This window comes from Lathamus discolor, chromosome 1 (assembly GCF_037157495.1).
Source record: "Lathamus discolor isolate bLatDis1 chromosome 1, bLatDis1.hap1, whole genome shotgun sequence".
In the NCBI taxonomy this organism is placed as follows: Eukaryota; Metazoa; Chordata; class Aves; order Psittaciformes; family Psittacidae; genus Lathamus; species Lathamus discolor.
Genome location: NC_088884.1, coordinates 85,788,731 through 85,816,012, shown reverse-complemented (window position 1 = coordinate 85,816,012; position 27,282 = coordinate 85,788,731). Strand labels below are relative to the sequence as shown.

General features: G+C 41.4%; 1 protein-coding gene across 1 annotated transcript in view; it reads right to left on the bottom strand.

Annotated features, from left to right (window-relative positions):
* ST8SIA1 (ST8 alpha-N-acetyl-neuraminide alpha-2,8-sialyltransferase 1) overlaps positions 1 to 27,282 on the bottom strand; it is a 131,496-nt gene that overhangs the window by 34,634 nt on the left and 69,580 nt on the right. The window contains exon 4 of the mRNA XM_065684416.1: positions 23,702 to 23,794. Within this exon, the coding sequence (XP_065540488.1) occupies positions 23,702 to 23,794 (93 nt within the window). The remainder of the gene's footprint in view (positions 1 to 23,701; positions 23,795 to 27,282) is intronic.

Here is a 27,282-nt window from a genome sequence, read left to right as displayed (position 1 = left end):
AACTTCTTTACTGTAAGAGTGACAGAGCACTGGAACAGGCTGCCCAGGGGGGTTGTGGAGTCTCCTACACTGGAGATATTCAAGGCCCGCCTGGACAAGTTCCTGTGTGATGTACTGTAGGTTACCCTGCTCTTGCAGGGGGGTTGGACTAGATGATCTTTTGAGGTCCCTTCCAACCCTTGGGATTCTGTGATTCTGTGATTCTGTGTGAGTGGTCCATGCACACACAAAAAGGTCACTGAAAGTTCTTTGTTGAAATTATTTGTGTTGTGCAATTTGTAAGCAGTTTGTTAAAAGCACTCAACACTACATATTCAAGATGTTCTCACCCAACATAAAGTCCAAAGCTGCTGCAAGATGGGAGATAGGCAATGGGTCCCTACCTATAAACAGTTTGCTCTTAAAATTCTTTATTTAACCACACTTTTTTCACACCCCCCTTACTATTCTATAGAATTCTAGACAAGTTTACAGCTTCAGCAAACATTCTAAGAAGAAATGTGCTTACCTGTTGTGAGCAAAAAGGGAAGAAAAATCTAGCTCTGAACAAATTTTCTCAGCAAATTAAAGGATATGCATAGAAAAATGGTGACAACATACACCTGGCTCTATTAGTGAGCCACCACCCTGAAAGCAGTCAGTCAGCTCAACACATACTAGGATGTCCTCTTTCTTTAGGCTGCTGCTGTCAGAGCTGCCTGAACAGCTTGCACTTCATTATTGCAGCCTATGCACACAATTGCTCAGTCTCCTTGCACGACTCAAAACTTCTGGCAAACTGCATAAAAGGAAGCTGCAGAGAACCTTCTGAGCAATTCACAGAGGAGTTCTTGCCAGGCACCCACTGAAGGACACTCATGACTAGTCAGTAGGCTGACTTTAGTGCTTTTACAGGGGCACCTGTCACCTCTACATCAGTCAGGTACATTATCATTGCCAACTCCCCTATGGCGCTGACATAATTTTTGCTTCCAGCCACACACATTGCGATTTTAGTGCGTTACGTGTTTAATGAGGAAAGAGGAAAATATAATGCAATAAAGATGAGAAGCAGATCTAGGGCTTAGATCTTTGTATCTGCCAACCATCTACAAATCAAGCTCTTCCTCCACCTTTTCGATAACACATTGTAGCTGCCAGTCCCCCCCATACCTCCCTACTTTCAGGAGCAGCAGCAATTTTCATACTCTCAGGCTGTGAGGGGGCTCTGAAGGACTAGTCAGACTGTTTGCTGCTTAACCAGCTATTTCCCATCTCCTCCACAGAACGGGAGATAGACCGGACAGAAGCTTTCCGAAGGCTAGATTCAGCTACACACACAGAGTTAGACAATGCTGCTTTACATATAAAGCCAGACTGAAGAGTAGAATAAAGCATAAAATAGAAAATGGGAATAAGATTACCCAATATCCCAATGCAACTCACTTAAGAACTTCACCCTGCTACAAAGGTAAAAGCAGTCCCACTCCAGTTTTAAGCAGAGGATGTTATTTGCATTCTAACCAAGGTCACCAGGAACTAAAAAAATGTCTACTCTAAAAATCAACCCTTTCTTTAGCAATGAGTTTCATTATAGCCAACTTTTCCAAACAAGTGATCTGAAGCAAAAATGATCTTTCCTGACATCAGAAAGCTAGCACACAACAGAAACCTTTCTTCCTATTTCTAGCCCTGACTGTTACAATGTCTCTATCACTATGAACAGTAAGCATCCTTCGGGAAGTGAGAAGCCTTTCTGAAAAGTGCAAAATAAAATCCATACTGGAAATTTTGTCTTCTTTTGTCTTCTGCCATACTTCTGTTGGCCAAACATACCCATCAGATCCTTAGTAGAGTGACCTGAAGACAACAGAAAACACTTTGAAGGTTGTCATGCATGCATGCCTTTCTCCATGTAAAGATGGAGACAGTTCACCATATAAGACAGATTTATCCTTTAGCAAGCACACAAGGGGGGAGATGGGGGATTAATATCTCATTCCCACTTCATTTTAAGTAAGTAAATAACATTCACTAGCACCGCTGATGGCTTTTTTATATTTTTTCCTTGGGGTTTCCAGGACTGTTGCTAATGGTGGTTATTTAAGGCTTCATTTCACAGGGACACATTATCAGGCAAGGCTGAAAACAGCAAAATGAGAGGAAGAGTAAATAGCACTCCAGAAATGAGATGACCCAGCAACATCCAGGAATACTAACAAAAAAGGAGGATGTTGTCCTGAGTTCAGCAGTAGCAGTCATTTTTTCTCCTTCCTAGTAGCTGGTGCAGTGCTGTGGTTTTGACTTTCAGCTTGGGAACAGTGCTGATAACACCGATGTTTTTAGTTGCTGCTCAGTAATGTTTACTCTGACCAAGGACTTTCTGAGCCTCATGCTCTGCCAGGGAGGAGGGGAAGCTGGGAGGAAGCAGAGACAGGACACCTGACCCAAACTAGCCAAAGAGGTATTCCATACCACAGCACGTCGTGCCCACTATATAAACTGGGGCCAGTTACCTGGAAGGGCTAGATCACTCTCAGTCACGCTGGGTATTGGTTGGCAGGTTGTGAGCAGTTGTATTCTCTTCCCTTGTTATTTCCCTTATCATTATTATTATTGGTGGTAGCAGCAGTAGTTTGTGTTATACCTTAGTTATTGGACTGTTCTTATTTCAACCTGTGGGAGTTACATTCTTTCGATTCTTCTCCCCATCCCGCCAGGAGTGGTGGCAGGGGAGGAGGAAAGGGGGAGAGTGAGCAAACGGCTGCGTGGTACTGAGTAACCAGCTGGGCTTAAACCACGGCAGATGTTTAAGGTCTTTCTGTGCTGTGGCTGCTCAGTGATTGTGGAAACTAATAGGAAGGGACATACCCCTGAACAACAGATGCGTATCATCCACTCTGGAGGAAAGGGGATGCTCAAAGTCCTGCCAGTCTGTGCCAGAGGAAAATTCCTTGGACAGTAAGTTTATCACTTGATGTACACTTCAGTATTTGAGGAAAAAGTAGCAAAGACAAGAACCAAACCCTACGATATCTCAACAGTGTGTGAACAGCAATTAGCAACTGTGTGGACAGAAACAGGTTCTCTGGCAGGTTCTATTGATCTCTTTATGCAGATTCAATACTCATGAAAGACATTACGTAAGCAGCCAGGAATTTAAGTCTGCTCTTCACACTGGGTACCTCGACAAACATCTGTGACTAAAAACTGGGCGAAGAGCCAGGAATACACTGCTCTGGCCTTCAGTCTGACTCAGTGTTGGTCTGCGACAGCTCCCTCCTGTTTCTGCTATCTTATCTGAAAATGAGGGAGAATGATATTTCGTCTACCTTGCTAAATGCTTCAGTTACTCAACACTCTGTAACAGCAGCTTGACTTCAACTTATTCCACTTACAAAAAAAACTTCCCACCTTCTGAAGTGGGATAGAGATCAAATCAAGCCTTTTGGCTGCTGCTTTCCATTACAGTTCACAATCAACAGTCAGAAACCTTTCCTAAAGGCCAACTGTAAACCTTGCAGCTGGCTTTCAAGCATGCTTTAGTACCACCTACACTCTTGCAGCTTTTCTGAAGGCTCCTTTCTGCCCACCACAAAAAACCAAAACCAGCTTAAGTCGTCATTCGCTGGGAGACTGACTGGGACAAGGCACAAGTGGACTCTAGCCAACAGACAACCCGCAGAGGAACTACAGTTCTGAACTGCCTCACATTTTACTTGTCAGTGGTATCCAGACATCTCCATGGCAATATGAACATGAATTTTTATTTCTGTTCTACCTCCTAGCAGCTTGTACTCAGTGATCCAAGCCTGTTCTGCACTCAAATTAACTTCTACTGACCTAAACCACAGGACAGTGAAAAGCAGCATGACCGAATGACATGCACCTGGACAGAGTGTGGAGCATGATCTGAGGACAGAGCATGACTAGGACTCCTGTGGTATCCATCTGTTTGGTACAACCCTAACTAAAGCCCCAGCCGGGCCACCCCAGAGTAAACCGATCTTACCTGACCATTTTAGGGCTGATGGGAAGAGTGTGAGCAGATGATAAGATGACCATCTCCTATAATGAATCATCGTATAATGAATCTCTGTGTCTGGCAAAATCTTGGAGCAGATTCTCCTGGAAGGCATGCTAAGGCACATGAAAAACAACAAGGTGCTTGGTGACAGCCAGCATGGCTTCACTAAGGGGAAATCCTGCCTGACCAATTTGGTGGGCTTCTAGGATGGGGCTACAGAATTGAGGGATAAGGGTAAAGCAGTTGATGTCATCTACCAGGACTTGTGCAAAACGTTCAACACTGTCCCACATGACATCCTTCTCTCTAAATTGGAGAGACATCAATTTGATGGATGGACCGCTCGGTGGATAAAGAACTGGCTGGATGGCCGCACACACAGAGTTGTGGTCAATGGCTCGATGTCTGGCTGGAGACCGGTAACGAGTGGTGTCCCTCAGGGATTGGTGTTGGGACTGGCCTTGTTCAGCATCTTTTTCAGTGATATGGACAGTGGAATTGAGAGCTCCCTCAGCAAGTTGCCGATGACACAAAGCTGTGTGGGTCAGTTGATATGCTGGAGGGAAGGGATGCCATCCAGAGGGACCTTGACACGCTTGTGAGGTGGGCTGATGCCAACCTTATGAAGTTCAACCATGCCAAGTGCAAGGTCCTACACCTGGGTCAGAGCAATCCCAGGCACAGCTACAGGTTGGGCAGAGAAGAGATTCAGAGCAGCCCTGCGGAGATGGACTTGGGGGTGTTGGTTGGTGAGAAAATGAACATGAGCCAGCAGTGTGCACTCGCAGCCCAGAAAGCCAACCGTATCCTGGGCTGCTGCATCAAAAGGAGCACCTGTCCTGGGTTTACCAGTAGCCGTTTTTCTCCTTAGTAACTGGTGCAAGCTGTGTTTTGACTTCCAACCTGGGCAGAGAGCTGATAACACCGATTGTTTTTAATTGTTGTTAAGTAATGTTTATTCTGGCCAAGGACTCTGTGAGTCTCATGCTCTACTGGGGACAAGGGGAGGCTGGGAGGAAGCAGTGACAGGACACCTGATCCAAGCTAGCGAAAGAGGTATTCCATAACACAGCACATCATGCCCAGGGAGGTAACTGGGAGTTACCTGGAAGGGCACGGTCTCTCTCTGGGGGGGTCGAACTTGTTCAGCGGTGGTGTTATATTCTCTTTTCTTGTTATTTTCCCTTATTGTTATTATCATTGGTGGTAGCAGTAGTGATTTGTGTTATACCTTAGTTACTGGGCTGTTCTTATCTCAATCCGTGGGAGTTACATTCTCTCAATTCTCCTCCCCATCCCTCCGGGAGTGGGGAGGGTCAGGGCGTGGGGGGAAGGAAAGAAAGAGGAAGAAAAAAAAAATGGGGGGGGGGGAGTGAGTGAACGAGCTTTGCGGTTTGGTTTAAACCACGACACCACCACTGTCAAAGGAAGTGATCCTGCCCCTCTGCTTTGCTCTTGTGAGACCTCAGCTGGAGTATTGTGTGCAGTTCTGGTGTCCTCAACATAAAAAGGACATGGAACTGTTGGAACAAGTCCAGAGGAGGGCCACAAGGATGATCAAGGGGCTGGAGCACCTCCTGAATGAAGATAGGCTGAGAAAGTTGGGGCTGTTCAGCCTGGAGAAGAGAAGGCTGCGTGGGGACCTCATAGCAGCCTTCCAGTATCTGAAGGGGTCCTATAAGGATGCTGGGGAAGGACTCTTCATTAGGGACTGCAGTGACAGGACAAGGGGTAATGGGTGAAAACTAAACAGGGGAAGTTTAGATTGGGTATAAGGAAGAAGTTCTTTCCTGTTAGGGTGGTGAGGCAATGGAATGGGTTGCCCAGGGAAGTTGTGAATGCTGCATCCCTGGCAGTGTTCAAGGCCAGGTTGGACAGAGCCTTGGGTGACATGGTTTAGTGTGAGGTGTCCCTGCCCATGGCAGGTGGGTTGGAACTAGATGATCTTAAGGTCCTTTCCAACCCTAACTATTCTATGATTCTACCTAGAGAGCAATGAGCATTCCTGGCTCACACAGCTGTGCTTTACATCCATGAAAAGGCCTCGATCTGTGCATGCAGCATGATGATTTTCTGATCAGTAGAAAAATTCAGCATTACTCTGCCCTAGCCCTTAACCCGATTCAGATGTACAAGGCTACCACTATGGCTGTTCATCCTTCCTATCTTCCACAAATAATGGGAGCCTACAACAAACTTGGCACTGAGGCAAGTTCTTCACTGTGTTTTTGTTAACAACCTCTAATGTATATATAAGACTAAATTTGTATATTCTGTTTTAAGGCACAGCTCTTACAAAATTGAAAAGTGCAGCTCCTATTTAAAGAACGTTGCATTTGGTCATGTAGGGTTTTTTTCAGTTTGGTTTGGTCTGCTTTTTCTTCTTTATAACTCACTTGTTTTCTTAAAAAATGAGTCTTCACCCTATGTGTTGTCTTGCCCTGACTACTGCCGGAGCAGTTTGCTGCCAGGATACAAATCTAGCTACTTCTTGGAGCGCATCTTCCCCCGGAGTTTAGTCTGGCATAAACATAATGGAAGACAGGATGTACATTGGGCAGAAGTATCTGGAAAGCAACTCTTCACCTTCCCAAGAGCAAGCCAAATATTTTAATTTGCCTAATAAATCTAAGAAACACCCCCTTTTACCTTGTATAGTGTATGTAAATCTTCCGGTTACTGAAATTACCTTCATAAAAAGAAAAAGTGACTGTCATATTTCATCCTTTAATCCTGCTTATTACATTTTGTCATTCATCTTGGCAGTTTTTATTACTAGTTGGTTTTGATCTACCTCCAGTTATGACGCATCAGAGAAGTGCCACTCAACTCATTGCTCCATGGGCCAGCTAGCTCAGCTCAGTCTTTAATATTGACTTTGGGAGTGAGCAGAAGCAGCACTATAAGTATTTCTACATGCATTAGACTAGATTTCAATTTATAAATAAATAAATAAAAATCTCTAAAAGAGTACATGACCTAAAGTAGCCGTGACAAGGAGAATGCCACCTTAATGTATGTTGCCGTGAAAAATTGAAGAGCTACAATGAAAGAGCTACTAGATAGGAATAGATCACATTCTCAGCTACGCACATCTCAGCAGACCTATCAAACCAGACACCTCAAGTGATACAGGCACCTGGTGTGTGAAACCAGGAAATTCTGTTCAAACACAGGGAAAAGCTTTTTTTGTCAAGTTGATCAAACACTGGAACAGGTGGTCTGGAGAGGTGATTGTATCTCCATTCCTGGAGATAATCAATACCCAACTGGACATGGTGCTGAGCCACCAGCTCTAGGTGGCCCTGCTTGAGCAGCAGGTTGGAGCAGATGACTTCCAGGGGTCCATTGCAGCCTCAACCATTCTGTGAATTCTGATTAAGCTTAGCTGTAATAAAGATTTCAACTCAATCCTACCAAAATCGTGACTTTGCAGCATTGCAAAGAATGGACAAGTAACCTTCGCTATGAAAATTTGCATCCATTCAGTCTCTCAAGAAAGTAGGCAGAATTTTACAAATTACATTCTTAAAATTGGGTATGGAAAAATCTACCTGCAAGATTTAACCAAATATCTGTCTGTAGTGGGGTTGGAAAAGGTAACATTGGATTGTTACCTCTGTTAGCTGCATAATGCAACCATCTGGTATAAGTCTACATTACTGTATTACAGTACTACAGCGCTTCATTACTAGATTGTACAAGATAGCAGAGACTGAAGCTGATAGAGTTTGACCAGGATCAGGAGGGAAATGCTGATTTAAGTTATAAATGAACAACAATCTTTTAAGCCACAGGATAAACTTTTACCATAGAAACTATGACAGACTCAGCTCTCTGTTCTATACTCTGCTTCATATCAGCATTACTCACCAATGCCAACCTGCTGGCATGGAACTGAAAAATTGAGCCAAGACTTTTTCTGTGAACGGTCTATGTTCCCCACTGCTATTGATTTGAAACATTTCTCTGGGCACAAACCCAGGCAGAAATGCTGTCTTATTTGTAAAGTAAACCCTGCCAACAATAGCAGAAGTAATAATTATCACAGAAGAATCAACACCCTCCCAGCAGGTAATGAAATAAATGAAATTGAAATTCAAGAACACATGTATTTTGCACATTGTTTGCTATCCATCTAGGCAGAGGGAAGCAAAACAGGTAGGAAAATCACAATGGAACATCTAGTCTAAAAAATGCTGTTCCTTTTAAAGCACAAAGAATCCATATGCTTATAGACAAGCAAATTATAAGGGCTGGCACAGATGAAGTTTAAAAGAATTGTAAGATTTCACGTACAAAAAGTTCATAAATGTAAAATTTCATGCACAAAAAGTTCATAAAATAGCTATGTCTTATTCTAAGACACTTGAGAAATCTTGTGTACTGTTGCAAAAATGAACACTTAATTTTAGTATGCAATTTGGCTCAGAGTCAGAACCTTAAAGGTCCTATTTTAGCAGCCTGCCTCCTTCAATAAGAAGTACACAAGTTATTCAAATGCACAAACAGCATGTGAAAATCACCAATGCCAAGTCTTACAATTGTATATTCACATACTCAAGGGAGAGTGTCAAAATTACTCTACTGGAGTTCTTTTATATTTGCACTTTACAACTCTGTCTTTTATTAGCTGTTAATAATGTAGTTCAACATTACAAACTGCCTACACACCCTGATCAAGCTTTCTATTCTAATTGATCAAAGTTGAAGTCATGCAAGCCTGAACTTATCTTATGATTAGTCCCCAGGCATTCAAACCCTAATTTTTACCATGATGTCACAGACTTTTCTTAGGAACTCTCAGTGTAGCTGGGTGTTTGCTATTTAACTGCATCCTCAAAAAGTGAATGCTGTGCTCAGACCAGTCAGATTGCAAGAAACCAGGGTATCTACGGACTTTGGAGAAAGTTGCTTCGAAGCACTCAAGGCGTCTGTTCATGTAAATATAAGTTTTTTTGCTTTAGAAATGGCATAAAATTTAAAAAGGCCACTCTTAATTCTTGCCTTCTGTCCAAAAAGTAATGGGATTTGTTCATAAGAACAGCATAGTGAAAGGTAAGAAACTGAATCCAGCCTATGCATTGGCCAAGTGGCAAAAAAAGGAGCACTCAGGCAATGCAAAGGCTGCTGCTAGTCATGCCAAACTGTATGGCTTTTTTGAACTCACCCATGTCTTTGTATCTTTATTCTTTGTCCTTCACTTCCACCACAAGTTCTTTGTGCTGCTCTGCTCCATCATTTTGTCTTTTGTTTTGACATCTAGCACTGTGGGGCAAGGATGCCAATTAATCCAAGTAAGTGTGCTGAAAACTTTCAGTCTTACAAAAATAACAAAACGGATAGGAGGCAAAACTCAAATTGCCGCACTATCCCTTGGTATATCCTGTGTGCTGATGGAAAACCAGGGGAAAGCTTAGCTCACCACTACATGGGGAAAGGACAAGAAGGCATATGGAGCACACGAGAGTAATCCCTGCCCAGTCAGACGGCTGTTGCCACACGTTCAGAGCTTTTCCCAACTTACACTGCAACCTTCTGTCCTAATCATCTTCTTGCTCTCTTCTAGCCCTATTTTTCCTACTGGTCCAAAATAAATGCAACTCCCATTCACCTTGAGTCAAAGCAGAGAAGCAGTAGATATATTCTCCTTGTAAGGTATTTCTAGTTTAGTGAGAAAACAAAACCATAAATTGATAAATCAGACTTCCATGTTTACAAATAACCATGACTCATGAAATACTTTTTATAAGCAAAACCTGAGCTGATTGAAAGGACAATTGGCTTGAGTTAGAACAACACCTGCAAGGCAATACTCTGATAGCAGTGAGGAAACTATCATTTGAGAGACTGTAATATGCTGAAAGAAAGAGGAGGATGTAGGCTACAGCAAGACAAATACATGATAATGGAGGAGTCAATAGAGTGAAGATACACACAGAGTCTTAACAAAGGGTTCAGAACAGACATAAGAATGGAGAACAAACAGGTTAAGGGATTTTTAGGTAAACCATAAATTAAAGGGATCTAGAGATTTTTTTTTTCAGGAGTTTAAGTAAGTAGCTAGAGCAGTATCAGAATCACTAAGGAAGGGTCATTCTTTTTGGAAGATGCTGGACCTGCTCCTAGACCAACAAAGGAAGAAAAGCTCTTTCCAGGCATGCTAAATACCTACTATATTCTCTTGTTGTCCATACTGTTCCTCCTGGAAGGTTTCTAAAGAGTTTTCCAGGAATAGTCCATGACTTGGTCGGATTAGAGATGTTAAAAAGAAGCTCTCTGAACTGGTGCAGCCGTCTGACTACTACCCACTGCTGGTTTTTCAGGTTGGCAGTGACGAAATTATTACGAGGAACGTAAGGGCAATGAAGAGAGACTACAGGGCCCTGGGACGGCTGGTTAAAGGGTCTGGAGCGCAAGTGGTGTTTGCCTCCATACCTGTTGCAAGCGAGGGTGAAGGGATATATAAGAAGACTCTGCAGGTTAATGTATGGCTACGTGACTGGTGCCAAAGGCAGGGGTATGGGTTTTTCAGTCACGGGCTGCTGTATGGGACACCTGGTTTGCTGGTGACAGGCGGGATACACCAGTCCCAGAGAAAAAAAAGGGTTTTGGGGCAGGAGCTAGCAGGGCTTATTGACAGGGCTTTAAACTAGTTAGGAAGGGGGGAGGGGATTTAACTGGGCCTGTTGGGGACAAGCCCAAGAGGAACATGCTAGGGATTGAAGGATGGCGGGCTAAGGAGGACTATCAATCTCTTGTTTCACTTGTGGGAAAGGATAGCTCTTTAGACCCTGTCCCGCAGGGGAAAAAGAGTACTAGGACTGGCTCCCTGAAATGCCTGTACACCAATGCACGCAGCATGGGGAATAAACAGGAGGAGTTAGAAGTCTGTGTGCGGGCTAAAGGTTATGATCTAGTGGCGATTACAGAGACATGGTGGGACAGTTCACATGACTGGAATGTGGTCATGGATGGCTATGTCCTTTTTAGGAAAGATAGGTCAGCAAAGCGAGGTGGTGGAGTTGCTCTTTACGTGAGAGAGCAACTAGAATGTATTGAGTTCTGTCCGGGGTCGGATGAGGAGCAAGTGGAATGTCTGTGGGTACGAATCAAGGGGCTGACTGGCACGGGTGATACAGTTGTGGGGGTCTATTACAGACCTCCTGATCAGGACGAAGGAGTTGATGAGGCTTTCTACAGGCAACTGGAAGTAGCCTCGCGACTACATGCCTTAGTCGTCGTGGGGGACTTTAATTACCCCGATATTTGCTGGAAGACTCACACAGCCAGTCATTCACAGTCTAGGAGGTTCCTCGAGTGCATTGATGATAATTTCTTAATGCAAATGGTGGACGTACCAACTAGGGGAGCAGCGCTGCTAGATTTAGTACTCGCCAACAAGGAGGGTTTGGTCGAAGTGGTGACGGTCAATGGCAGCCTTGGCTGCAGTGACCATGAGATGGTGGAGTTTAGGATCCTGTGTGGGAGGAATAGAATACCTAGCAAAGCCACAGTTCTGGATTTCCGAAGGGCCAACTTTGGCCTCTTCAGTCAACTGCTAAGGGAAGTCTCATGGGAAAGTGTACTAGGCGGTAAAGGGGCTCAAGATAGTTGGTTAGCATTCAAGGACCGCTTCTTCCAAGCTCAGGATCGGAGCGTCCCAATGAGTAGGAAGTCAAGTAAGGGATCTAGGAGACCGGCGTGGTTAAACAAGGAGCTGCTGGGCAAACTCAAGTGGAAAAGGAGAATCTATGGATTATGGAAGGAGGGGCTGGCCGCTTGGGAGGAATATAGGACAGTTGTTAGAGGATGTAGGGAGGCAATTAGGACAGCTAAGGCCTCCTTGGAACTCAATCTTGCTAGTCGGGTTAAAGACAATAGAAAGGGCTTCTTCAAATACATAGCAAATAAAACTAAAACAAGAGGCAATATAGGCCCACTGCTGAACGAAGTGGGTGCCCTGGAGACAGAGGATATAAAGAAGGCAGAGGTGCTGAATGCCTTCTTTGCCTCTGTCTTTACTCCTGCAGACTCTCCCCGAGGGCCCCGGATTTCTATAGCCCCAGAAGGAGTCAGGACAAAGGAGGAGTTTGCTTTGGTAGATGAGGATTGGGTTAGGGATCAGCTATGCAAACTGGACATCTGTAAATCGATGGGTCCGGATGGAATGCACCCACGGGTGCTGAGGGAGCTGGCGGAGGTCATTGCTAGGCCACTTTCCATCATCTTTGGTAAGTCGTGGGAAACGGGCGAGGTGCCTGAGGATTGGCGGATGGCAAAGGTCACACCAATCTATAAGAAGGGCAAGAAGGAGGACCCGGGTAATTATAGACCGGTCAGCCTTACCTCCATCCCTGGAAAGATGATGGAACAACTTATTCTTGACTCCATCACTAGGCATATCAAGGATGAGGGGGTCATTAAGAACAGCCAACATGGTTTTATGAGGGGGAAGTCATGTATGACCAACCTTATAGCCTTCTATGAGGAAGTGACTAGGTGGAGGGATGATGGTAGAGCGGTAGATGTGGTTTTTCTTGATTTCAGTAAGGCATTTGATACTGTCTCCCACAGCATCCTCATAGATAAGCTGAGGAAGTGTGGGCTTGACGATCAAGTAGTGAGGTGGATCGAGAACTGGTTGAAAGGAAGAAGGCAGAGAGTTGTGGTCAATGGCGCAGAATCTAGCTGGAGGTCTGTGACTAGTGGAGTTCCTCAGGGGTCGGTGCTGGGACCGGTGCTGTTTAATATTTTCATCAATGACCTGGATGAGGGAACTGAGTGCACCCTCAGCAAGTTTGCTGATGACACAAAACTGGGAGGAGTGGCTGACACACCAGAGGACTGTGCTGCCATTCAGCGAGACCTGGACAGGCTGGAGAGTTGGGCGGGGAGAAACTTGATGAAATTTAACAAGGGCAAGTGTAGAGTCTTGCATCTGGGGAAGAACAACCCCATGTACCAGTACAGGTTGGGGGTTGACCTGCTGGAAAGTAGTGAAGGGGAAAGGGACCTCGGGGTCCTGGTGGATAGGAGGATGACCATGAGCCAGCAATGTGCTCTTGTGGCCAAGAAGGCAAATGGCATCTTAGGGTGCATTAGAAAGGGAGTGGTTAGTAGGTCAAGAGAGGTTCTCCTCCCCCTCTACTCAGCCTTGGTGAGGCCGCATCTGGAATATTGCGTCCAGTTCTGGGCCCCTCTGTTCAAGAAGGACAGGGAATTGCTTGAAGGAGTCCAGCGCAGAGCCACAAAGATGATTAAGGGAGTGGAACATCTCCCTTATGAGGAGAGGCTGAGGGAGCTGGGTCTCTTTAGCTTGCAAAAGAGGAGACTGAGGGGTGACCTCATTAATGTTTACAAATATGTGAAGGGTAGGTGTCAGGATGATGGAGCTAGGCTTTTTTCAGTGATATCCAGTGATAGGACAAGGGGCAATGGGTGTAAACTGGAGCATAGGAAGTTCCACGTTAACATCAGGAAGAACTTCTTTACTGTAAGAGTGACAGAGCACTGGAACAGGTTGCCCAGGGGGGTTGTGGAGTCTCCTACACTGGAGATATTCAAGGCCCGCCTGGACAAGTTCCTGTGTGATGTACTGTAGGTTACCCTGCTCTTGCAGGGGGGTTGGACTAGATGATCTTTTTAGGTCCCTTCCAACCCTTGGGATTCTGTGATTCTGTGATTCTGTGATTCTGTAATACTGAATCCTTCAGTTTTGAGTTAGTGTTTCTTCACAAATTTAACTAACTCGTAAGACAACTTGTCATAAGACAAATACAAAGACTGGGCCACTCTGGTAAAAAAACTTCATCTGTCTCTTTAACCCTGGTATGCCATTTTGTAATGCTGATTTCCATATATATTCTACCCATTTTGCATATACACAGGTACCTAATTCTTCATTCTGTCAGCCTGCGTACAAGTGAAACACAGACATCTCCTACAATATAACCAGAACATTTCTTCCAAAGGCCTTCTAATGAAGCACAATGAGTCTGTGGGTAGAGCTTGGTGCATTCTTCTCCTTCTCCCCCCTGTCTCCAAGATTAAAAACACATTCCAGAGTGGGCAGAATTAAGCTATTTACAATTTTCAAGACTTCTTATGGAACATAGATCAATCAGTATCAGAAGAAGCTCACAACCTTGAGACACCCTTGCACACCTTGGCTTTGAAAATAGACTTTAATCCCTGATGATACTTTTTCCCCTCAGTGACGATGCCATTTAACTTCTTTATTGCCTCCTGTGAAAGGCTTTCTGAATGTCTAAATACTTCCTTCAGTGTTTAATAATTTGTACTCTTCTTCTGTGTACTAAACAAAGTCAGAATAACTAATTCCTTCTGTCCTTCACCTTTTCCCACTCTTTCGTTTCTACCATTCATTAAGAACATATGAAAAAGTAGTCCTGAAGATCCTTCCTTAGTGGCTCCGGTAGTGCTCTAGCGATTTACCCATAAACATATAAAAAAAAAAAATTCTCCAGATCCCTTTAATTTCTGTTTTATCTAAAAAGCCCTTAACCTGTTCTCCAATCTTACGTCTGTTCTGAAACCTCTGTTAAGACTTGGTATGCATCATCACTGTATTGATTCCTTCACTACCACGTATTAAGCCTTGCTCTAGCCTACATCCTCTTTCAGCATATTAGTCTCTCAAATTATGTTTTCCTCGTTGCTATCAGAGTATTGCCTTGCAGGTGTTGTTCTGACTCAAGCCAATTGTCCTTTCAATCAGCTCAGGTTTTGCTTATAAAAAACATTTCATGAGTCACAACCTCAAGTTGCTAGATTTTTAAACTGCACACCCAGCTTCAGGGGCAGCATAATAGTTTGAAAAACAACATACATCAACAAATCTTTATATTTCCCAGTGATGTAAAAGGATTCATCAGCTTCTGCCTTGCCTCTACTAGCAGCCTCTTAGTACTGATGCTTTCCAGCAAACCAACTTGCCAACATGCCCTTCTCAAAGGACAGGCTATACTTCCAGCACTGATGGGAAGAGAAGGCTGCCTGGACTCCAGAGCAGACTGGGAAAAAAAGATTGTCTCACCCACACCCTCTGGGATTTTTTGGCTTGGAAAGCAAGTCCAGCCAAAGGCTACCTGAGTGCAAGAGCCAACCCTTCCTGATGAGAAAAAAAATCCAAGTCAGGTTTTTGGTGAGTGTAAAGTACTGCAATGGGAGCTACAGTGATTTACACCAGGAAAGACTCTGTTTCCCTAAAGGACTCCGCATTGGCATTTCTTTCTCCATTCGTCCTTTTGTTCAGGGTCTATTCTAAGTCCTACCAATTTAGTCTTATCATTGAAATTTACATTGAAATACTGTAGTGAGATTTTTATTGAGAAAAACATTGCTTTAATAACAAGCAAGCAAATCTTTCCAGACATTATATGAATGGAAATATTGTTTGTGAAAACCAAAATGTCATAAAAGCAGAAAAACATTGCAAATACTTTTGCATTCATTATAACAAATTCTATCTGAAAATTGTTGGCCAGATTTTGTCCTCCCCAGATGAGAGTGAAAACTTAAAACAAGGAGGAGGCTTCTAAGGCATAAGCTTTTGATGACCAGCCTAGCAACTGTTTCCCCAGCCTACCTTGCTGCCCAGACTGAAGACTGACAACTGACCTACCACACAACCCATTAACCACTCTGCCCGAGATCAGCAGTGCTGGGATCTCAAAGGTCTGCACAAATCAGCAAAGATTAGCAGAAGAATAAAATCTACCAGTCTGCTCAGATAGATTCTCTCGTTCCCAGCAATCACCTCCATTGTTTAATGAGAAACTAGGTACTAATTAACCTCTCTGCCTCTTTGACATCCATGCTTAATCTAAAGCTTTTGTTCTGTGGCTAAGCCCATAAGGATAATTCTTATACTCTTGTGATTGTCTCCTGAGTTTGCAGGCTTTCTTTGAAATTTATGGGATTGCATGGTTGTGATGATTCTAATGGTAAAAGCTATTTTTTTAGAGACAGAAACAAAACAAGAAGTGGGATGTCACAATCTGACAGACTGCAGGGAAGTTGTAGTTTTCTGTGTTCTCATTATCTGCAGTCTTTCAGATCGCAGGGTGGCTTGTACTTTCATTTTAAAAACAGAAGAAAAAAAACTACATCTATTTGCTTTCCAATCAATATCTGAAAAAAAATCCAAGCTATGAGATAGTAATAGAAAAGATTAGTTACTTAAATATGGGTTAGGCACTAAAAGTCTTTGGAGATGATACTCTGAAAAAATCTGGGTCTCTCATCAAGACACTAAACTGCTTGATCCAGCAAAACACATAAGTTATTCCACTCACTTTGAAGATTTTATTCACATACTTAAATATGAGGTACTTGGGTATGCTATCCCACATACTGGCAGTAGGATTTAGAAGTCGTCTTATCAAGTCCTACTACAGCAATGTAAGGATAAAAAAAATCCCCAGCACCTTAATTAGAAGTGTTATTTGCTCAAGGACATATATAGCTTTCCCATTTCACAAACCGAAGAACGGAAAATCAGACAGCTGGTTGTCTTTCTGTTTGGTACTGCTGGAAGACTCTTCAATACAATGGTCTGAAGAAGACACTGGCAGGGCAGGAGGGAAAGAGAAACTAAAGCAAAAAGCAACAGTCTTCCTGCAATGGCTTGCCAAGAAAATGAGTGAGACAATGTGATAATGAATATCAGCACATATGGGCAAGCACTGGTGATTTTGCTAAGGCAAAGATTTGCAATTAAAATGCCATTCAAAATACAGGTAACTATGATTATCATCAAAATCCCACTTTAAGGCAGGAGACATACAAATGTGCATGTAAGATAATACATCGTAGTCCTCTCCAATTCTACAATAAATATACATTACAACTGAAAATATAGGACATTTCAGTCAGAAATCCAAATGGAGTATTTTAATCCTGGTATCTTTTATCTTTGCTTTATGATAATTACTAATGAAACATTTAATTTTATTTAAGTGAAAGCATCAAGTTATGACTTCATGACATTTCACTTATAATTTCCCATTCCTTCCCCTTATTAATTAGCCCTTGAAATTACTGTAACACGGTGACTTTTATAGAAGTTCTCTGTAAAGTTCTTCCTAATATCTAGCAATCGCTTTTATTGATGAGGTATTGTCCTCACCCCCACCATCTTAACTAACTGTACACCCAGGAAACTGTTATAGCTCTCCTCAGTCTTTCCTTCTCCCTTCTTCTCTCCTACCAGATTAAATAACTTTTTCTCTCATTCTCATTTTCCTAACCCAAAATTTCAGCACATTGTTTCTCATCTCATCAACAGCCACTGACATGTCTCTTTGAAGCCACAAGTATATTTTGAGATACCTCTAGATCCAACAGTCCATTCCTTGGGGCTTAGGCTTCATAGATCCTTCCTGCTCTTCACTGAACTTTGCAACTGACTCTCCGGGTTTGGGAGGTGAGGACTTTTCTGAACAGATGGTGCTAAAACAGAGCACCCAAGCTGAGGCTGTAGCTGAGCTTCAATATATCTCTTCATGCATTACACTTATTTAGATAACCCAACACAGCATTTCCTATTATCTAAATAGTAGGGCATTGCCTATCCAGGATGAGTCACCGACCTAACGCCACATCATCATTTCAGCAGAAATGCCACCTAACCAGCAACTCCCCCAGTTTTTCACATATCCTTCCCCTCGTGGAGGACTCTACATTTGATTTCTGGGTAGCATTCTACTTAGTTTAAATTTTGATTATACCTGTGAATGTATGACTTTGCAGCCAAACTCTGCAACTTTTAAAAATAAAAATCATCTAAATCTCATCTGTAAAAAGCAGAGGAAAATACAAAATATATTAGCATTTCTTTGAAGTCTTCTATACACTTTTCTTACTTTAAAATAGATTATAAACCTGTCCACACTGGAAATAAAGGAGAGAAGGGGTGGATAAGAGAATAAAAACCATCAAATTAAATGGGGTCAAATCATGGCTATAAAAGCATCAAACTGTCCTAATCAATCACAGCAGACTTTGTTACAATTCCACATATTTCTGTTCATCAGCTAATAAATCACAAGAGCTGATAAGAAAGTCTGGATCTTTCTTTTCCTGGCTTTGCCTTTGCCCTGGTGGTAACACTGACAAGTGTTCCCCATCACTGCACTTTCACTTCATTTTATATTCAAGGGAGGACAAAAATAGGTGTTCTTCACAGAAAGAAACTAAGGCTTCAGTTGTTAATAAATTTAAAACTTGTAAAAGAACTTTGTATTAGAGAAGACAAAATAATGATTACCAACAAATGGGGCTTCACGCAACCTCTGTACACGTTGCCCCTAAGGAAGTGCTTCAAAGTAATTTTATCCCTTTCCTGTTGGCATGAATGCTCATAAGACTTTTGCAGAGAAACAGAAAAGGACAGGTTTGCAATGTGAATGGAAACAATGATTCTTATCACTTTGGATTACTTCTCAATGAAATAATCTGAGAGATATTCAGATAGCAAGAATGAAATAAGAACCTGTGTGAAATACTTAAAATCTGATGATTAAATGACTTAACAATTAAAGATATTTTCATCATCTGACTCTTAAAGAAAGGACAAGATGAGCAAGCAGTGTTTTCCTTCAATAACTTATCTATGGGTGAGTTGGTTTTGGGTTTTGGTTTTGGGGTTTTTGGAGGTTATTTTTACTTTCTTTCTTTTTCTATCTTTTGTACCAAATTAAAATGGAACTACCTAGGAATGGACATTTTAATTGGAGATATAATCATAAGGAAATCTCGTGTACCACTCATTTTCACGAGTGTCAGCAACCAGCTTAATACAGTATATTGGTTTAATCAAAGATTAAGGAAGCTTTTATCAAATTAAATAATTGCCTCATTTCCATCTTTTTAATCTTAAAAGCTTAAATCAACTGGATTCAAAGATTTCTTCAGGACTGAATCCAGGAAAGATTATTAACTATCTCCAAGATGCAAGAAGAACTGGAAAGCAAATTTAATCCCACTCAAATTTCGTGGGAAGCTAATAAACAGCAGCAATATTTAACTGACATTTCAAAGCTCAGAAGCAGAATCACTGCATTTGTTAGCCTTTAGTCTCATTCCTTTGTTTTGCTTTAGTGCAGGAAATGTGATGCAGCAAAAACTTGTCAAATATTGCAGAAATCAAAAAAGCAATTTAATATACTGTAAAAAAAAAAGGTTCACATTCAGTGATGGAAGTTCATGCTGAGATGCAAAGTGTAATGACTGATTCTAAATCTGGTTGTTTAAGTTTCAGTCATTCTATTTCCATTGGCAATGTTATACAACTGTTGAGAGACTCTACTATAAAAAGTTGAATAAAAATATCCACATCTCCACATCCACCTCAGCTAACCCTTTGCTTATTTCTATATTCAAAGCAACAGGGCATGCTCTAGTAGAAACCTGTGGTAGCAAAAATATGGATCAACTACACCCTCACCCTGCACATAACAGGTATTTCACAGAAATGTTCGTAATTAATCTAATTAAAGTAACTTCCAAAGCCCTAAACACATACATGGATGACCTGGCCTTCATCCAAGTGAATTTATGCTCTCCCCATGGCCTTCATCCAAGTGAATTTACGCTCTCCCCAAAGTACAACATGTTTTCCTTCAAGCATCATCAGTGCTGAGAAAATACAGCACCCTGAAAGAAGAAGAGGGAAAAGCTTCACGCAACTTAAGCAATTATCAGATTACATCTCAAAGGCAGCGTTGGGAAGTGTGTGTTACAGACCTTAGGGTCTTCTATCAGTAATAACAATGCTGAATTATGGGGAATAAGGAAAGCTGACATAGGCATCATGCCATTTTCTAATGACATTCTACACTGGTCAGAAACACCTACACAGCTCATGAATAGAATACCAACAGACATCAGTCAATTGGAAACTTGCTGAATGCTGGAAAACAAACTATTGGGACTATTGTATCTACATTAATGGTGATATATATGTGCATGGATTAGACTGAGTAAGCAGAAATGGCAACTGGAAAGGAAGATAGCTGCAACCTGCATTTATTTACAGATTTAATTAAAAGTTTAGAGAAAAGAGTATTATCATATGACATTTGGAAAAGCTGCTGAAGATAGTAAGAAATTGCTAGAATTTGCTTCTCTGAAACAGCCCAGAGCCAGTGACTTCAGAAACACATAATATCTGCATCCCAAATAGTAACTCTTTAAATTTCTTAGTCAAAAATCTTATGCCATTGGTTAAAAATAATCACTATCTAATTATTTGTATATTCATGTGTGATCCACTGACTGGTCCCTCTCCATAGCTATAGACATGTGTTCAGAATGTAGAAACAATCACGGCAAATGGCATAACCTTCTGATTTTTCCCAGAGCCTAAGAATGGCTGTAGGCACATCACAAAGAAAATAAAAACCAGGACAAATAGAGAATAACCTTCTGCCTACAAAATGGTTCCATACAGAGAAGGCCAAGCTGAATAGGGTGGTAGGGGGATGAACAGGAAACATCAAAGACAGGAAGCTTTTTGCAGTCCCTCAACAGTGTTAAGGGGTAGAGGGTGGGAGAGCTCACAGCAGCCCCAGGAATAGCTTTATGCAGCATTTCAATCCCAACTGCAATCTCAAACCAGGGACTGACAGACAAGTGAGCTTTGAATGTAAAGTGAAAAAATGAGTTTTACATAGGCTCAGAGGATTGAGTGAGTTCCAATAGTAACTGACTGGAGATGCCCATGAAATATTTTTGACAAAAAACCCCCAAACAAACCACAAAAACCAGCTGGGGCAGTCACCGTGCATTCTTCTGGTCAGCTGTGGAAATTTATATCATAATACATTAATTTTCAGTACTCCTGTATTATATGAAGCAAAGTTAGGGTAGGAAATTCCTCGTCATTTTTTGAATCCAAATGATGACTGTGCACAATATTTTACAAGTGAAACCTGTACTACCTGCAGTGTCACATTTCCTGCTTAAAACAAAGCAAGAGCTTGATCTCTATGTTTGGCAAAAAACAATGTTTAGAAGCTCTCTCTAATGTCAATGTACTCCCAGATGAAAATCTTGAGTCCCATCCTAATGCTGTAAGCCTAGAGGGAAATGGTGGTAGCTCAGATATCACTCTGCAGTAATTACCATGAACAATTTTGTTTTCCAAAGGCAATAATTCTGGGTTTAGAACAACACAGAAAATGGTCTTCACATCCCTGGTATGAGAATTTTGTCCTATCCAACATGCCTCATCATCAATTATCTGGTAAGGATAAATCTTTCAGAAGCCATGAATGGTGTTGCAGAACCAATTCACTAAATCTGCCTTAACACACTTGAGAGATAATTGAGATGTCAAGTCTCATCAATATCAATCTACTCAAAGTAAGGACAAGGGGAGAGAGGAAGAATGATAATGAATAATAGCATTATGTGAAGCTAGTTAACTTATAGCATAGAAAGAGATAAATATCAGTCACCAATCTAAATGTCCTTGAGTTACATGGAAGTCTGGGCTTACAAGCAATCTTAATTCCTTAAAAAGCTTCTTTCCATAGAAATTCATTATTTGTTTACAGAGTAGCAGTCTTTTTTTCTATTTTAACTTCCAACATTTAACCTTTTTTTCCAACTCTAACTTAACACACAGGAGGTAAAATAATGAGTTTGGACAGCATACAGGAAACATCAGTAAAATATTGTCTTTAAAAAAAACCCCTAAAATGCTCCCTGACAAGACAGAGGAAGCAAAGTGTCAGATCTCTCAAGAGCTCCAAGCCTCAGAAAAGGCTTCTGCCTATTTTCAGCAGTATGAATATTTTCTCTGTGCCTTTCTCAGTCACTGGCTGTAGATCTCCTAATCAATACACAGGCATATACATCCCACATTACTTTCTCAAAGGTCTTGCATCCCATTTATCATCCACTCACTTTGAAAATTGACATTGCCCACAATCATATTTCTTTCATCTATCCCTTCCTCCCTATCTCTTTTCCCATTTCCCTCCCTCCCCCCAACTCCTCCTTGTGATATCCCCCTCTCACAAAATAGCATCTCACTCTCTCCATCTGCTTTTTCAACCATCTGCTCACTCCTTCCCTTCCTTCTTGCTGAATAACTCCACAGTCTCTCTAGCGTAACTTCTCAGTCTCCCTGTAACATCCCTAAAAACTCTTTTCCTCTTCTGTACAAAAATAGTAAGTACAGTGAGCATTCCATGCTAGGCCTTGTTGGGGGGTGTATTCAAAGTAGATATCCATGAGTTTAACAACCCTTTGCCTTGACAGCTTACTTTGTAAGCTTCACGTTTCACACTGCTCCATTTTATTCAAAATGCCACAGCCAAACCGATTTGCTTTCCTTGATGGGGTGTTCTGGCCAACTCATACCACTTTTTAAATCAACCCATTAGCCATCTACATCCCACAGTATTTTCAGATTCCCCATCTTCAGGTCCACTGCCCTAAGCAGCTCTTTCTTGCCTGGCACCTGGTGTCATCCTCTGCCAATTCTGCTTGGTTTGCTTTGATCTCATCCCACAAGCACTTCTCTGCCTTCTCCTGTTCAGACACTCTCTGCCTGGAATCAGCTCTTGACGCTGATTACTACTCCATTTCCCTCTTGCTCACCCGCTCTTTTATACTCTGCCAAAGACTGTCATCTTTATCACACACAGAACTAGAGAACTTTTCAATTCGTGATAAAGAAAAATATTACATTTAAATACCATGAAATATCCATTTCCAAGCCTGTGCCTTTCTTCTTTTTAAAACACATGGCTTTCTATTATTCGCTTTATTTCCCTGCTTTGCTTCTTTTCACAATCCTTCACCTCCCAGTAGCTGCATTATACATTTCTTTATGCCTAATCATTTTCTGTTCATCCCCTTGGTTTATGCTTTTTTTCCTTCTGTGCTTTACAGTGAACATGGCAGGTTACTACCAGATCTTGTTCTGACTGAGAACAGCCTACACCATTCCGCGTGATACACAAATAACATAGCAATTAAAATTCAAGAAGGCAAAATCAGAGAGATGGCATTGACTCCCCTCCCCCTCCCCTTCCATTCTCTTATCAGCTACTGACATTTGGAAAATTCCAACAAACTCAAATAACAAAATTTTGTCCCAGCTTCTCAGGAAATTAAGGCTTGTAAGATAACAACCTGTTGATCGGTTCCACCCTAGACACTTCTGTACCCATAAGTCAGTATCAACCAATACAAAGACAGCAAGGACGCTGAAGTTATCAGTGGTGAAGCAAAGAGAAACCCAAATTAATATCCTTGTTCGCTGTGGGATGCAGCAGCCAACTGACCTGACCTGCAGAGTAGTTTGGGCCACTCATCAGTACATGCCTGGCTTGGAAGCAGCCAAAGCACCTCTGGCACATGCCCAGCTCACGATAAAGGGAGGGAGCTGGAAGGACTGAGGGGAGCATGGTAATCAAAATAACTCTGTAAAAGCCAGCTTCACTAAGTTTTCCTGCTTACAGTAAAAAGATCAGGGGCTTAGTCTTGTATTATTTCACCTAATGCCAAACTACTGCCTATGCCATAATTTCTAGATGCATTTCCAGGTCCAGAAGACCATTAAGAACACAACTCTGATGCACTAATACCCATAACACAGATGAAGCATTTTTCTTTTTGTTTCCCCGATCAGAGAAGGAACAACGTGCTCTCTACCTTTTCTGAATTATACTGGGATTTGCAGTCACCAGCTGTGTTTTCGATCCAACGTCCTTGCTGTATTCACTGGATAGAGGAGGAAGGTTGCACCTGTGCACAGAAAGACAGTCGAGATTTTAAATGGCATTCAGGATTGACAGACTTCAGCCTCAGTCTTTTTTAATCTGCAAGTTTGCAGGTGTGGGGTTTGTTGTTGTTTTGTTGTTTTTTTAAGAAGGCAGGCTGTCAGAAAACATGAAAGTGCTGTATAAATATGAGACTACACTACAGATGTTCCCTACTGTTTTACAACTATAAGCACAATAGGTCAATTTTGTACTAGATTGTTGGGAAATGCAGAAATAATACCTTTTGCAGAGATAACCTTACGTAACTACCAAGTAAAGACACAAACTTGGCATTTCTGACGTGCTGAAAGGCTGTGGAAGAAGCCATTATTATCTACAGAAAAGACTTTTTTTACCAAAAAACAATTTTAAAGTTCTGGTTTTCACTCTATTCTATATTATTTACCAGTATCAGGCTCCAGACTATTACCACTCTGTGTTATTTTAAGATTACACATCTTGCAAACAACAGGCAACTGGCATTTTTAGTATTAGACTGTGGGGTACCTTCAGCATACAGAATTTACCAAGAAAACACAGAAAATATTTAAGTGGCTATTTAAATATGTGCATCTCACAGTCTTGCTCTGGTGGGTAGGGTGATAACATAATAAAGTGACTGAGCAAATTTACTTTGGAAAGCAAAGAGCCAAGACTCAAAAATATAGAAGCAGAGAGAAACCTTGAGACAATGAAGTCCTAAATGCTCTGTAGTAAGGGCCTAGGAAAAGGAGGAAGGTGCAGCAGATAAAGATGAAAATACATTCCAACAGTACCCAAACCTATGCACTGCTCCAAAAATTACAGTCAGGAGAAATCTACTCAGCAAGCAAGGCTGCACAGAGTCTTGGCTGCACTTCCATGTGTTTTGGTTTTGTGCAGTGTCCAAGGGAGAGGGCACTAGTGTGCACACAGAATACTCTCTGCTATTTTTGTTAATGCAAAACATCCAGACTCCCTAAAGAAAAAACACTGTCATGTTACATCTGCATGTATTTGCATACAAATGCCAGCTCTCAAAACCATATTCTTAAATTCACATCATCAGGAAATGCCAAGGAGAAGGACAACAAAGCACCACCTATATGGAACATAAATGGATTCAAACATATTCAACAAGAAAAATTTAACATTTCCAGGATTATTTTCTTCTTCACATGACTACATTTGTTAAGATGTGTACAGTGTGTTGAGATTTCAGTTAGGAAGCAGCTTCTAGTTTGATTTACCACAACTTAAGAGAAGCCAGATAACTTAAAAAGAAGCCAGAAAACAGGAATCCAAATAAGAAGTCTCAGAAAATGCAAACTTTGATAAGGGGGAAAAGAAAAAGGGGGGGGGGGGGGTGTGGCAAGAAAGACTAAAACCACAAGGGAAATTTAATTCCCAGACAAAAAGAATTATAAAACCTTAAAAAAAAAGAAAATCTAGAAAGGTTTGAATAAAATAAAATAAAATTAAATTAAATAAAATAAAGTAAAACCAATAAGTTGCTCCCTGAACCTGCACTGCGGAGCATACAAATTAAATTAATACAATTAATACTATTTGAAGAGGTTGTAGAAACTCTCTCAGCAGCAGTTTTCAATGGCAGGCCAAACAAATATTTGTAAAGCAAGATATATATGGGTGTTATGCATCAGAGGAGAAAGATGGTATAAATGACCTCTGGGAGATTACAGTATATTGCCTTCTGATTTGAATAAACACAAACTCATAGACAAGCTTGTAAGAAGCCAATTTTAGTTGAAGTGTATCTGAAAATACTGTGAGGGAGCAAGAATTCTACCTAGTTCTTATTATCTTAACATCTCAATAATTAAATTTCTTTCACAGACCAGTCTCAGATGCATTATTTAAACACATCTAATTCCTTTCATCAGTAAGTCTCATTCTCACCTTGTCTGCATGAAATATTAACAAATGGACTGAGTATCCAGAGGAAACTGCAAGAAATCAGTCGGTTGACAGAAACTTTTGCAATCTTCAGGTTGTTTTCCTGAACAGGTCAGCAGAGTGCCAAGTGTTGTGCAGGTGAGGAACACACCAAGAAACAAAAGACTCATCCTAAGGAATTTCTTTTTCGTTATCTTACTCTTGCACCTGGTACTCAGGAGTAAGCATGTGAATGTACAGAAAAGAAGGAAGCACCAGGCATTTCAGGCCAGCATTTTTAACACGAGCCTAAACGGAAGACTGGAACATATTGGTCTGCCATATAGAAGAACATGTCTTAGACACAGCCTTCAAGTGTGGAAAAAAATTCATCCAGAGGCAGAGTGGCTCATATCTTTTTCACATCTGAGACCTCCCAACTCATATAGGTAGGAACGGCTGCAACGGTAAAATGAAAGAGATTCTTCGACCCCTACCAGGAAGAAATGGCTCTTCTGGGTTTGGTCCAGACAGAAGCCGATTTCCCCGCGGGTGCAGAGAATCTAGGCAACTTGGCTGCTGCATGTGAGCTTGGTAGATGCTGTGTGACTAGTTTTGAATGTTATCATATACTATACACTAGGGACTAATACAAATTTAATATATAATTGCAAACTTTTTTTTTTTCCTTTGTGACACCTTGGCCAACGTCAAGACAGTAACTGCATAAGGCAGTTGAAAACCATGTTTACTTGTCTACAAACCCCAAAGTGCCTCCTCTCCACCTCTCTGGGAGACAAGCAAACAGCAGCAGAGCCATGGAAAATGGTTGGAGGAAAGAGAGAACTGTGAGATGTAGAAATAGTTCTTCAAAATCTGATGACAAGAAAAATGTGGCTCTTCTGTCAAAATACAGACAAAAACATTGCTTAGGGTAAAGTACCCAACATGTCTCTCTCATAATAATCATTAGCATGAAGGGAGGGGAAAAATAAATTTATTTTCTTAGAAATAAAGTTTACTAACTTGAAAACTAGCCAGATACCAGAATAGCCTATTATAACCATGCTACCTAAACACATAGACCGAATGCTATGCACCTTTTTCATTGCAGACACAGTGTGCTATGCCTTAGGGCCTGAAAACTGCTGCTCTTTTAATCTCTATGTTGGTACAACTGTATTTGTAGAAAATTCTCAGCAACAAGATGAGTTTAAACTCAATTAATCCTGGTGATGACAATAGATCAAGGACAATGGCTGCAGTCATATGACAAAGCTTATGGAAGTACACTCAAGTGAAATCATAAAACCACGTGAACTGAAGGAAAGAACAAGGGCAACACCTGTCATGACATTTCACACTGCGGAAATATATTCAAGATGTTACACAATTTATTTTTTTTTTTAATGAAAGATGTTATGCAAGTCACTGCTGTGCTCTTTCTCTCTCAGCTCTCAGATTATCAAAATCAGCTTTAGAAAAGATCAACTAAATCCTGTCTTCCACCTGCTATAAAAATACTTTCTCCCAGTAGTGCCTTAGTTGTGACCCAAAAGAACTGAAACATTTTCCATAAATATGACCGCACATCAC